At 41.6% G+C, this 13,475-nt stretch overlaps 2 protein-coding genes across 6 annotated transcripts in view; both read right to left on the bottom strand.

Annotated features, from left to right (window-relative positions):
• Positions 1-12,749, bottom strand: part of kcnc3a (potassium voltage-gated channel, Shaw-related subfamily, member 3a) — a gene marked incomplete at both ends in the record, with an annotated part of 71,033 nt that extends 58,284 nt beyond the window's left edge. For all 4 annotated transcript variants that reach the window (XM_083978067.1, XM_083978064.1, XM_083978065.1 and 1 more), the window contains one exon: positions 12,207-12,749. In XM_083978067.1, coding sequence (XP_083834193.1) covers positions 12,207-12,749 — 543 coding nt within the window. The remainder of the gene's footprint in view (positions 1-12,206) is intronic.
• Positions 1-13,475, bottom strand: part of LOC310990612 (histone acetyltransferase KAT7-like) — a 384,780-nt gene that overhangs the window by 251,238 nt on the left and 120,067 nt on the right. The gene's annotated exons all lie outside the window — the stretch shown is intronic.

The raw sequence follows: 13,475 nt of genomic DNA, 5'->3' as shown, positions 1-13,475 counted from the left end.
TACCAAACCTTATATGCTAATGTGACCGATGTTATAATATAATATATATAATAAGCTGATTTAATTTTCAAAAAAAGGTAGGGTTGGAGATTTTGGATCAGGCCACATTTTGAAAATATGCATGTCAAAAGTCCCAGCCCCTTTCCTTGGACTTCTCTCTAAAGCCTTCACCTTTCCGCGGACGCGGGTGAAGACGCTGATCATGCACGTGAGAAGAGGGACAGAGGGAGAGAGACTAGACATGAAGGCATCTGATTGGTTTTTCCTTTTCGGAGTAAAAAGCATGGATTGGTCAGAGATTTGTCAGTCCTGCAGCTGCCACAGAGGTCTGATCATTTTCAGCCCTTTTTCTGAATAGCCTACATAATGTATTGACTACTCTCCGGATAGAAGGACCATTTCACCCAGTATAACAAAACGTGTTTCTGAACAGGATTACCAACCAAAACTTTAAGTGGAATTGCAATGTATATAGACGTGCTTTTGGAGCGCTCTCTCTTTCAGAATGCTGCTGTGACCACTGTGGGAAAAGTGACGTTGACGAGCGTCGCGCTGTTCCAAAAGTTGAAAAGATTCAACTTTTGAATCTGTCCTATATGGTTCGGCGCTGTGAGCACCAAATCATAGGATCCGAATGGAAAGCGCTAAAAGTGGACACGGCCCCTAACTCAGCATTTTAGCAGCGCTGTCAGACGATGCCAGTTTTGCCAACAAATATCAGCAAAACAAGGGCTTTCAAATTAAAATAGTATTCTGAGGTTGATTCAGCACTTCTTCACCTCCAGCTACGCTTCTGTGTCACTTCTTAGTGCCAGTGACCCACATCAACACTAGAGAGCACCTCAGGGGAACAAAAGGCACATGTAAAGCATTTCATTTTCCATTGGACATCTCTGTTAGCTGAACCTTCACCCCATATCAGCTCTATCAGCAGTGGACAGCTCAGTGGCTCAGTACACTTAGAATATTCATCCAGGATCCTCCCTCGGTATCGAACCGAATAAAGAACTTGGATAAGATCAGAATAAACAGCCCGTCCATTTCTCCCCAAAGCACTGACTGTCATCTACAGCAGGCATTTGGAGAATGACTTTTTTGTACTGATCCCTATCCAAATAATGTTTATGTTTTGCCCCCCATCGCTAAGTGTCCACTTCAGTTTACCCAAAATGTTCCCATCAAAAGTTATATAACGACACCTGCACTCACACACTTTATAGATGAGGTCGCCAGAATGGGGAGGGGAGGGGGAATTTGTGTGTGAGAGAGAGAGAGAGAGAGAGAGAGAGAGAGAGAGAGAGAAAGAGATAGATAGATAGATAGATAGATAGATAGATAGATAGATAGATAGATAGATAGATAGATAGATAGATAGATAGATAGATAGATAGATAGATAGATAGATAGATAGATAGATAGATAGATAGATAGATAGAGAGTTAAAGAGTTAAAGGGTTAACTTAAAGCAACACTAAGTAACTTTTCAACCTTCATATAATATTTTCAGAATTTTTGTGATGGTACATCGACTTACAACTGGTTGAATGACACCTCTGTCATGGCCTGAGGGTCTGTATCATTATGGTCTGTATCGCCTTCACTGGCACCAAGCAGCTTCCAGGTGGATGGTAGGAACCAGAGGTGGGAATTGTGAAGTCATCAAGTCATCTCCATGCCATGTATTTGTTCTGTTCATGCACTAAAGCAGCCGAGTCCAATCAGCACAGCTCTGAGCTAATTAGTGAATGTAGCTGGTTCAGTGACTGAGCAGAACAAATACATGGCATGGAGATGACTTGATGACTCCACAATGGGCTCTATGCACAGCTCCACTACTTCCTGAACTTAATGCTGCTCCTTTGTTTCCTGTCTTACATGATTGGACAAATTGATTAATCCAGGTGTGTCTGTGTCTTACTCAGACACACCTGGATTAATCAGTTTGTCCAATAATGTAAGAGTTGTTGCACGCGACTGGGAGATTGTTTATTAGATGAATCCCCATTAGTTGCCGCTATGGCGACCACTAATCTTCCTGGGGTCCATAGGGTACATAAAGTACAGTATAACATCAATGGTACACCCAGACATCAATACATTCCAATCATAACTACACTTCACTTATAATAAACACTTATAATAAAAACAACAATAACAACAACAATACACATGTACACACACACACACGTCAAGTATGCGTACTATCACAATATATCAAAAACACCATGATTAATACACTATAGTAATAATACCCTACATTTGTAATATATTTTCAGTCATTACTATCATAATAATCCTAATAAAAAATACATTCCCAGTCGTATGGTCAGCTGCATTAGGTAAGCCTTGAGTTGTTTTTAAAAAGTGAATTCATCAGGATGTTTACGACGCTACACGCTGGTGCTCATGGGAAATGGGGTCTTCCTTCAGGCAAAACACTACCGCTTTGGTTCCACAGGCGCCGCCAAAGCAAAAGTGAAAGTTCTGAAGTATTGCTTTAATCACTAATCGCAAGTCAAGCCTACAAATACCTGATCAACCCCTTCTTCCTCTGTTTGCCTCATATTTCTCAACCCCCCCTTATCGAAGCACCTTCTAACTACATCCTTCTCTCAGATCATCCTCACTCTTATCCCTCCATCCTTCCCTCCCTCTCTCCATCCCTCTCTATTTAGCGCATCCCCTTCCAGGTCTCCTCCATGTACCACCTGGGGGGCATGAATCCAGCTTTGATGGAACCACGCCACTTCTTTTAACATAGATTTACGCTTTCATTTTTTTCAGGTGTATGTCCACGGTTAACATGCTCTGACATAATCAACACAATGTTTTCTTTGTATGATTAAATATTAATATTCCAAAACAACAGAAAATGTGTGTTTCTGTCCCAACAGTATTACATAAGCAGAAAACGGTATGCCTAAAAAAACAAAGAGCAAACCCAGCATGGGATATGAAGGACTTGGTGGATTAGTTCAATAAAGGACACCAGAGCAAAGGATTTGGACCCTGCTGTGTGACTGATGGATGATGGAGGCTATAGCAATTGTGTGATCAGGTTTCATCATCAATTCTTTTTAAGTGGGCCTTTCTGTGTCTTGATACCTTTCAGGTCTATACATATTGACATGAGTATCGAGCCTATAAACTGCCTTTGTGTTGATTTGTTTGTATGGGTTGACTTAAGCTATTTTGGATGATCAACGGTGGCTGTGAGATTAGCATTGGTAAAGTTGCCAATGTAGCCTATGCTTTTGGTTGTAGCGCTTTTGTTCATTTTGTTGTTAACAATATTAAAAGCTGTTGGCGACACTGTGAAGCTTTGGGGAAATGTTTTCAAGAAGCTTTCTTGTTGCAATCAGCGGAGGTCCTTTGGTTATCTGCCTATTAGCTGTTTTGAGTGTAAATACATGCTGTAAAACAATGATGAGGTTGGCCTGTGAATATTCTCATTCATCCAGGTCATAGTTATCTCAAGGAAATTTCAATCGAACTCAACTGGACTTGGTTATTTGTGTGGTGGCCTGGGAAAACCCTTCACATGGTGGGATTTTGACATTTTCATTTTTTTGATATTTCCATAAACTAGAAGTTTTCAGCTATTCATAACTGTTTGAATAACTGAGATAGCCCTTTCAGATAAAAAGTTATGGGCATTTTAATCTATTATGACCAAAAAACTAAAGACGAGTGTTTTACAAAATATTAAACAACTTCTGAACCGTTTATGATAGAGATGAGCTGTAAACTGTGGGGCCTATCTGAATTGTGTGATGTTCTGCTTTCCAAGGGTCCTTGAATGGTGCCTCTATGACAAGAAGGGACCATATAGGGTGCGTGTAATCTCGTGGTACGGGAACAGACATTAAACCGAGCGTAGCATCGATGCTAAACTGAACGTAGCATCGACTAAAATCCAAGATGGCGCAGTTCAAATGCCCGTAGTAGAGGCACAAAACAGACTCCCCCAAACCAATGGGTGACGTCACGGGTGCTACGTCCATTCCTTTTACAGTCTATGGTTTTACAAAACATCAACAACATATTATAACTTCCGAACCGTTTACGATAAAGCCGAGCTGTAAAAAAGCATCTGAATCTCGGGATTCTCTGCTTTCCGAGGGTCCTTGAATGTTACCTCTACAACAACAACGGACCTCCTCTCCTCTAGCGCTGCTGCTGCAGCTCAGCTGAAAATGAAACGTTTTAAGTTTTAAGTTTTAAAATTAAGTACTTTCCGTTTTGTTTTCTTATAATATTTATTCACCACGATGTAGTAGGGAGTTCAAAGTACCAGAATCACACAAAATATCAAAATCGTGGAAATAGTAGGCTTACTTTTCCACCTATTTTGGCTATTTGCCACAATAGAACGTCAGCGACTTCCGACAGGTTTTCCCAGGCCGCCACACATTTGTCTTTGAAGACGTTTCACCTCTCATCCAAGAGGCTTCATCAGTTCATGCTCGCATCTGACATCTGACATCTGACATCCCAGCCTGGTTTGATGGGAGCATGAACTGACGAAGCCTCTTGGATGAGAGGAGAAACGTCTTCTAAGACAAATAACCAAGTCCAGTTGCGTTCGATTGAAATTTCCTTGAGATAATGATGAGGTTGACGGTCTTTAAATACAGCCGGTATGGTAGAAGGAGATCAGCTGCATTTCTGATCTCCCTCACACACACACACACTGCAAAGCAAGCCACAGCAGATCATTCTGCAGTAATCTTCTACATGTGAGGGTATATATCCAGACTGCAGATGCAGATGCAGTTTTCTATGCTCTATTATACTTGCTTTTGCTTGCATTTAGCCAGTGTGTGTTTGAGTCCGTAGTGTAGTGTATAGGCTACATGTGCTTTTTGTTATGACCCACTGTGAGGAAGTAAGAGGACAGTGGCGATAACTTGGAGGTTAATGCTTCATTCCTTGACATGTCATCAAATACAGTATGGACTTGCAAGCTCTATTCTTGCATTAACCCTTCTCCCTCTCTCTCTTTCTTGCTCTTTTTCTCCTGCAATGGGGAGCACAGAGAAAGAAAGCTCTGTCGCAGCATTATCCATAGAGGGGGAAGGGGGACCCTGGTGGATATAATGCCTATAGCGCAACAAAACCACCAGAGAGGGAGGGGGGGAGAGAGAGACAGAGAGCCGTGCTAAAGATTTTCAAAACAGGATGACATTGAAAAATGTCAGCAGAAAACAAGATAACAAGAGAGATTTTGAGAGCAGCTGAAGTGTGTGTCATGTAGTGACGTGTGTTCATCCGGTAATAGTGGGCCTATATGTGGTTAGCACTTTGGTTATCAAGGCTTTGCTGCAGAGGTATTTAGATCCCGCAGTGACATCATGATCTAGTGTCACGCTCCATAGTAAAGGTTGTTAACGGTGACCTGCTCATTGACTAGTTCTGCAGGCTAAGTCATTACTTATGTGAAACGGTTCATAAACAGGGTCAATTCACACCCACTGACCACCTTTCTCAACTTTTTTTCCAAAATTAAGTATGAGGATCATATCTGCGTGCTCAAAACAAAGCTAGTTACTAGTGCTGTCAATCGATTCAAATATTTAATCGCGATTAATCTCATGAATGTCATAGTTAACTCACGATTTATCGCAAGTTAATTGCACATTTTTATATTTTAAATGCCCCTTGAATCATTTTAATACTTTTATCAACATGGAAAAGTGGATATAGGCTTGCTTTGTGCAAATGTTTTTTATTGAAAACAACTAGCGTTAATCTCACGATAAAAACATTGACGCAGTTAAAATTGATATGCGTTAACGTGTTAATAATGCAATATTTTTGACAGCACTACTAGTTAGCTACAATGGCTGATGCTTTTTAATATTATTAATATTAAAAGCATATTTTATTATTAATTATATTCAACAATACATAGAATATAAAAGTGGATTTTTTTTCATAGAGTCAATCATTACTCTATGCATGGAACTCTCTGCAAGATAAATTAAAATTGAAAAAAAACCTGATCCCTCTTGATAACCTTGTTAAGATTCTCAAAACTAAGGAACTCGAAAACATTGGGCTCTGTCACTGTTTTTAAATCAGATGTTGCACTTCCTTTAATCTATCACTGATAATTTCATTTTTATTTATTGAACTATTGTTATTTATCTGTATTACTGCTTGTAATTGTGATTTTGCTGCCTCTTGGCCAGGTCGCTTTTGAAAAAGAGATTCTACATCTCAATAAGCTTTACCTGGCTAAATAAAGGTTAAAAAAATAAAATAAAATAAAATAAATATTTCAAACAATAAATTTGTCCAAGTTTACATTTGTACCATGGCCACTCATCGTTGGCAGAAGCTGGACAATTCAAACATTCATCCACTGGTACCTATTTTGTCCATGGCTTTTAGCTGCAGTGTGTTAGATTGTGTAGGATATTTGATTGTGTGTGTATCAAAAACAAACAGGGTGGACAAATGGTCTCAGACAGTGGGTGTCACAATAACTGTGATATTCAAAAGAACAAAATATTGATTTTGTTATCAATAGGCTACGTAACAATAACAGAGGCGGCATCTTGGGCACAGTGAATCTTTTATTTTCACTACCGATTGTCCTCTCTCCATATACCCAAAAAAGATTAGTCTAAAATTAGCTTTAATTCTTTAAACCTCCAAGCATCTATCTCTTTAAACGTTTTTCATTTTGATAGTTAGTTGTTTCCTATATGAATGAGGATATCCTAAGACAACCACCCTGTTTACTTTCTGATATAAACATATGACTGTACATAAGCCCATACTACCCACACTTTGGGAATCACTGATGTAGATTGTCACTATAAATGACACCTTTATTAATCCTTATTATCCGCATTAAATCCGTATTAAAAACTAAGATTTGTTGCAGATAAGTACCCTTTGTGTATGTTTTACCCACAACTGCATCACCATTAAATGCTGACACTTATTATTAAACACTTTAATATTCACCAAAAATAATAGTATGAATTTTAACTGTACATACTGCCACTTCTTTAAATGCATCAAGCTTTGTGGATTTTTTCTTTAATTTAATCATCTTGTTCACCAACAAATATCATTATTATTATAATATCATTATTAATGTAAAATGATGCTATAAGGATGGAAATTAGTTCATTTTCTTCCAGCCAAATGATGCTACCTGCAGAACCACAATTGTTATACTCCAGCTGACAACCCAACCCAAATATACGTACAACCAATCCTCTCAAAATGAGGTCAAATGACTATAACAGTGCCACAACCGAATTGTGTGGCAGCACGGTGTGTGTGTATGTAAGTGCAGAGGTTTCTATGTGCATGTTTTGCCATCGGTTCTTGTGTTTCTCTCCTTAAAGGACTGGGAATTGCTTATGCACCCTATACCGCTTGAAGTGAAAGGGAGAGAAAGTAGGAACGTGTGTAGAGCGGTTTTGCTTACAAAGGAACACCATTCAGCTGAGACGTCCGCCTGACTGAGGCAAGCTGAGATGTACAACCTGATCGATAAATCAATAGGAGCATCTCAGCCAAGCTCATCAGAAAAGAGTGGTATCGGGTACAAAAAACCAAAGGGGTGCTAAAGTCACCCCCGTCCTGTTTTCCTTTTATTTTTCTCCCCCTTCCTACTCTGGATTCATTCCCCCACTCTACCCTCCAAACTAAAAAAAAAAAAAAACATCCACTCACTCCCTCCCCTTTCTGTGTCTCTATTCCTCCTCTGCCGCAGACTAGAGCGCAGTCAGCTTCTACGGGGACTGCAGTGTTACGCTATAGCACAGAGTTGGGGGGATGGGGGTGGATGGAGTGAGAGAGGAGGATGTGGGGGGACGAATAGCGATAATAAGCAATCCAGTACTTAGCTCTGAAATTGAGGTAATAAAGCAGCACGGGCTCTTAGTTGTGATGACAGGGAGAAAGGTAAATTGAATGTGTGATCTTGTGTAGCTGAAACACCAAGCTGGAAAACAAAAGAGAATTGCTTGCTACTGCACTGACGGTCCCCTTCCCTTCCCTTCTCTTCCATCCCTTCCAACCTATCATTATGTCACAGCACTGCATTGGCACCAAAACAATTGACTGCAACATTTTCAATGTCACCTCAGCTGTCACACTGATGCCCCAGCACCTGCACCCTGACACTACCTTGGTGTTCAATTTATCTTTTGTTTTTTTGTTTTTTAAAAACTGCACAAGGTGAGATCTTCTTAACATCCATCTTCACTCATTCAATTCAGCTGCAGCACAGAAGAGTATCCAAAATACTGCTTATATGCTTTTTCTTTCTTTATTCTTACTATTTCTTTATTCACAGACCATGTAGAAAGAACCAAAATCCCTATAACCATAATATTTAACCCATACATAATAAATATGTGTGCAAAAACACATTCAAGGCCTACAGTATAGCTTGCTAAGAGCATCTGCAACTCAGTTATGGTTCCTCACTCTTATTATTTCTTCCTGCAGACTTTTTTCCTTGGTAGGGCATATAGGATTAAATGAATGCACAATACACACAAAAGCCAACAGAATATCCCACAGTCTGTTGCTGAGTTACGAGGATGCTCCACATGTTGTACTCACTATCACATGTTTCCATGTTCACCTGACCCACTTCTCTTACATTTTTTTAATTGTTTATCACAGGGTTGGCCAACACACCAACATCACCAGACTGTCAAGAAGTAGATATGTTCACTAACAATGCTCTTTTTTAATACTACGCCAACGCGTTTAAAATTATCTTTCCTATGTAAAAATCATTTATACAAGGCAACTATACAGCAAGCTCAAGGTAAGGGAAAGATCATCATTATAGTTAATAAAAAAAACAAAAACAAATGTAATATATGATTCTGTCACAGTGCAAAAACTGCAGTTACCTCCAAGTGCATCATGCTACACACAAAGTCACATTTTATTGTATTAATGACAAGTACTTATGCAATAAACATGCTGCAAAGTGAATGAATCCATGATGAATTTTTTAAAAAAAAAGATTTCATTCATACATGCCATTCAGTCACACAGGCGTTTCAAGGTTTGTCACTTCAGCCAAATGAACTGGAAAAGGAAACAACCATATTTCAGTGTCCTCCTATACAACCTCTCACACATACTGTACACAGAGGACAGCACAGAGATGTTGACAACACAGAGAACCAGCTCTGTCAAAACATGTAGAGAAGCTAGGAATCCCCATCCACAGCAATTGGTTTTACCCAAGTACAGCTAACATAATGCTAAAACCCTTTGTGTGTAGCCTACTGTATAGACTTCAGCATCAATTAGCCACATACAGCAAACCAGCAATCAGCCAAACTGGATAGGTGCAATAGGTCACAATGTAGAAACAATATTAAAGAATGACACTGCAGGACTCCTGCTGTCTGTTACTTGGTCTAGTCTCAATATACTTTTAGTGTAGACAAGGGCTGGCGTGCTTAAAATTCACTAAAAGGTGCAGCCTGTCCATGCGTGCTGTCTCCTGGGCTAACACACTTTAGCTTCTGTGGCTATATCTGGAATTCATCATCTCTGGGCAGCAAGGAACCCTAACCCTTTCACATGGCTGTGTCTTTTAGATTTGTTTGTAGAATATTCATGTCTCTGCTTCTAGACAAAATCAATCAGTTTGTTTGAAATGTGCATTCACAAGTCACAATGGTGTGTGTGTGTGTGTGTGTGTGTGTGTGTGTGTGTGTGTGTGTGTGTGTGTGTGTGTGTGTGTGTGTGTGTGTGTGTGTGTGTGTGTGTGTGTGTGTGTGTGTGTGTGTGCCGATTAAGTGTCTCAGGTCCAAATGGTGAAATTTACTTGAAATGCATTCAGACAGCTATACTGTATAGACACGGGATGACTGAGTCAATATGCTGCCTACTGTGTACCACAGTCAACAGAAAGTACACCTCGACACACAATGATCCAGGTCAGCACTAGCTGGCTAAAAATGGCCAGAGATTGTTAGACAATTAAGCAGAAGAAGCAAGGGGGGGAGAATGAGGACTAACCATGCAGGGAGAGAGCATAGAAGAAAAATGGATTGACATGTAAAATGAGCGAAAGGAGGGGAAAGGAAGAATAAAGATAGAAAACATGAGAAGGAAGGTGGGAAACATGGAGAAACTGAACAGGAATTATAAGGAGGAAATTGAAATTCTGATAATCACATTTATTCTTTGAGCAGTGATGATTACTATCCACACGAAAGAAAATCAACGTGATGATATTGTGAGGGTTTTGTTTTTTTCTGACAGAGCCGTGATTTTGGACATTTCAGTTCAATCTCTTCCTGGCTTCAATCGTAATATTTTTCAATGTCCAGCTCAAAAACTTAAAATAATTTCTGTCTCTACAATATACTATATTGTGGTTAGTTAAGATTAAGAGAAAGTGGAGTATCAAACTCATCAAATACACAATCCAACAACTCCAAAATGCTCTGGTGGACAAGTTGTGACCTGCACATTCACCATGCTATGAAATAATAATGCAAAACTGCTTCGGGAAGCAACAAAACAACTCTGTCTCGTAACGTTCCATAATTATCTCATAGTGTGGTGAATGTGCAGGTCACAACTTGTCCACCAGAGCGTTTTGGAGTTGTTGGATTGTGTATTTGATGAGTTTGATGAGGGAAACCAAGAAATCCCATTAGCCTCCGTAGCGTAGCTTTGAGCAGCTCGCGGCTCTGCTCCGCCGTTCTAAAAATAGCTTGCATCGACAAATAAAGGTAATGAATCTACTGCTATGACTATAGGGATTATGGCAATGGGCCAATTTGCCAAAAGGTTGAACTATCCCTTTAAGTCAAGATCAACACACATCGGTTTCATGTCAGCATTCTCTCTTACATGCTTGCAACACTGGCACACACACACACACACACACACTCTGATCAACTGACTGTCATTGAAAGCACTGCTTGTTGTGAAGAAAGAGTGTGGAGGAGATCCATAGACTCATAGAACATGTCATTCAGTTTGGTCTCTTCTTATTTTTCTGGGTGTACTGTAGCAAGAAAACTTTATGACCAAACAGGGCAGTGAAGGCACCGTCCATGTGTGTTTGTGTGTGAGAAGGAGAAAGAGAGAATGAAAGACAGAAATGGAGAGAGGGAGAGAGAGAGATCAACTGTTTCTATGTGCTGCCCCCAGCTGACTCTTGCAGGTGGCACACAGTTTTGTTTATTTTTAACAGCTGTAAAAATGTAAATGTCATCCTGCTGTGGCCAGCCTCACTTTCAGAAAGACTGAGTCAGTCAATTGGACGGGCAATTTCACAGGATGAAATGTTTTTCTTCCTTATGTGCAACATGAGATAACATGCGACATTCATGACGACAGAAAGGTGCAATCCTCATTTCAGCGCTACGGATGTGCCATAAATCAGTGTAGAGGATTTCTACTTGGTCTATCATTGATATTTAGATTCACTGGTGCCGTGCTCCAACATAATCTGAAAGTGTGGTGAAGTGAGGCTGCTTCTTAGTGGATTTTTATTTATTTCATCTGGTGCAGGAACCTGGAAAATCAACACAGGACCATTTATTTAGATTTTCATCCAAATGATCCTGCATTCATTTACCATTCTGACTTAGTAGCACTGTATCAAATAGGGGCTGATCTAGGAGAACAGATTCAAGTACCTATTGCGTTGTACTGGAGAGGTAGAGAGAGTGAGAGGAAGGAGGGAGGGAGGGAGGGAGGATGAGCTGATGCACACTGACAAAAAATGACCCGATGACCATGACCAAATCTTCAAATCATCCAACAACAACAGTGGGGAAACGTTTAAAAGAAGGAACACAGCAGAGAGGAGAGAGTGATGTGAGATGTGGGAGTTAAGACTATATACTTTCTGTATGAAACAACTGCTGTGGTGGTGCTGCTGCTGCTGCTGCTGCTGCTGCTAACCTTCAACTTCTCCAGAGTGGAATATCAGGACGCGCAACAACGCGCAGTGGCCAGCAGCAGAGCAGACTACTAAACGCAGCAGCAGCGGCGCAGGCAGGTAAATAACGGTGGGGGGCGGGGAGAGGAGGGGGGGGGGGCTGTGCAGCTAAAATTACAGAAAAGTTCTAATGAAAACTGCAGAGAGTTATAGGTATAGATGGGCTATTTCTCTACATTTCACTTGGAACACCATGAATTATTAGACCATTATAGGCTATACACCTGTCCGGGCAACAACTCACTCGAGCGTATTTGGAGGAGTAGGGATCCTCGAACAGCGCCCACATCTTGGGCTGCACCCCCTCCCACCACGTCGCTCTGCGGCCGTCCTCCTGCATGCACAGCCGCTTCAGGTCTCCGTCCGCTCCGCCGGTGAGCGCCGGATCGTCCTCGGGCGCGTCCGGCTCCGGGGTCTCGAAGCTGTCCAGAGCTTCCTCCGCGTCGCGATGCTGCCGGTAGTTCATCCAGCAGCACGCCTCCACGTCCGTCTCGTCGATGCCCCAGAAGGCGAGCTCCTCCTCGAACAGCGGCCCGCACACATCGTTGGGGCAGTGCAGCTTACCGGTGCGGTAGTAGTTGAGGATGAACGCGAAGGTGGCCGGGTGGCGGTCGAAAAAGAACTCGTCGGACTTGGGGTCGTAGTCGAAGTTGCTGTAGGCGTCGGGCTCGGTCAGCCAAGACAAACGCGTCCCGGGCAGCGTCTTCAGGGTGCTCCGGTAGGTCTCGTGTCGGATCCCGCCGCAGTTGATTACGATCTTCTCGCTATCTGACGCCGAGCAAGTCATGGCTGCGCTGGAGCATTCTTCGGTCGGTGCGCCCGATTGACACTTATAACACTGATGCTGCGGCTATACAGCACTTTTCCACCCACCGCCGGACCGGTCCCCCCCTGCTGCTTTGTACTGGTAACCGTCCTGGTGAGGAGTCACAGGACCAACTGAGATGAGAGGAGGAGAGGAGGAGAAGGAGGGGTCTGCCTTGTGTGCGTGGTGAGGGAGAGAGGGAGAGAGAGAGAGAGAAAGAGAGAGATGGGGGGAAGAGAGTGTGCAAGTGTGCCTATGACAGAGACAGAGACTATGGTGAATGCGGATTTTACTAATCAATAGATTTGCCCGCTAAATAACTGACTGCCTGATTGACTGAGGGACTGAATCAACATCAGGCAGCTGGATACCGACGTTATGAAGGTGAAAAACTGTCGTCTCTGCTCAGCAGATCCATTTTCATTTCGCTCTTTTAGATCTCTGCTATTTCTGATTCTGCTGCATCCTCAACTGCAAAGAGGATTTATGGAACCGAGAGGCACAGAGAGAGAGAGAGAGAGAGACTGGAGCCTTTTTTTTCCCTTTCCCTTTTTCCTTTTCTTTCTTTTTTTTCTGCTAATGCTCAGTACAGAGATAACAGCAAACACTATACCAAAAGCATGGGAAATTGTATGAGACCATTGGAGGGCTCAGCTGTGCTACTTAGTAATTTAACTCAACACTGCGGATGGAACCTATGCCGCATGA

The sequence above is a fragment of the Trachurus trachurus genome (assembly GCF_905171665.1).
Source record: "Trachurus trachurus genome assembly, chromosome: 8".
Classification (NCBI taxonomy): domain Eukaryota; kingdom Metazoa; phylum Chordata; class Actinopteri; order Carangiformes; family Carangidae; genus Trachurus; species Trachurus trachurus.
Note: the sequence above shows the minus strand (reverse complement) of the source record. Positions and strands in the feature narration are given on the sequence as shown.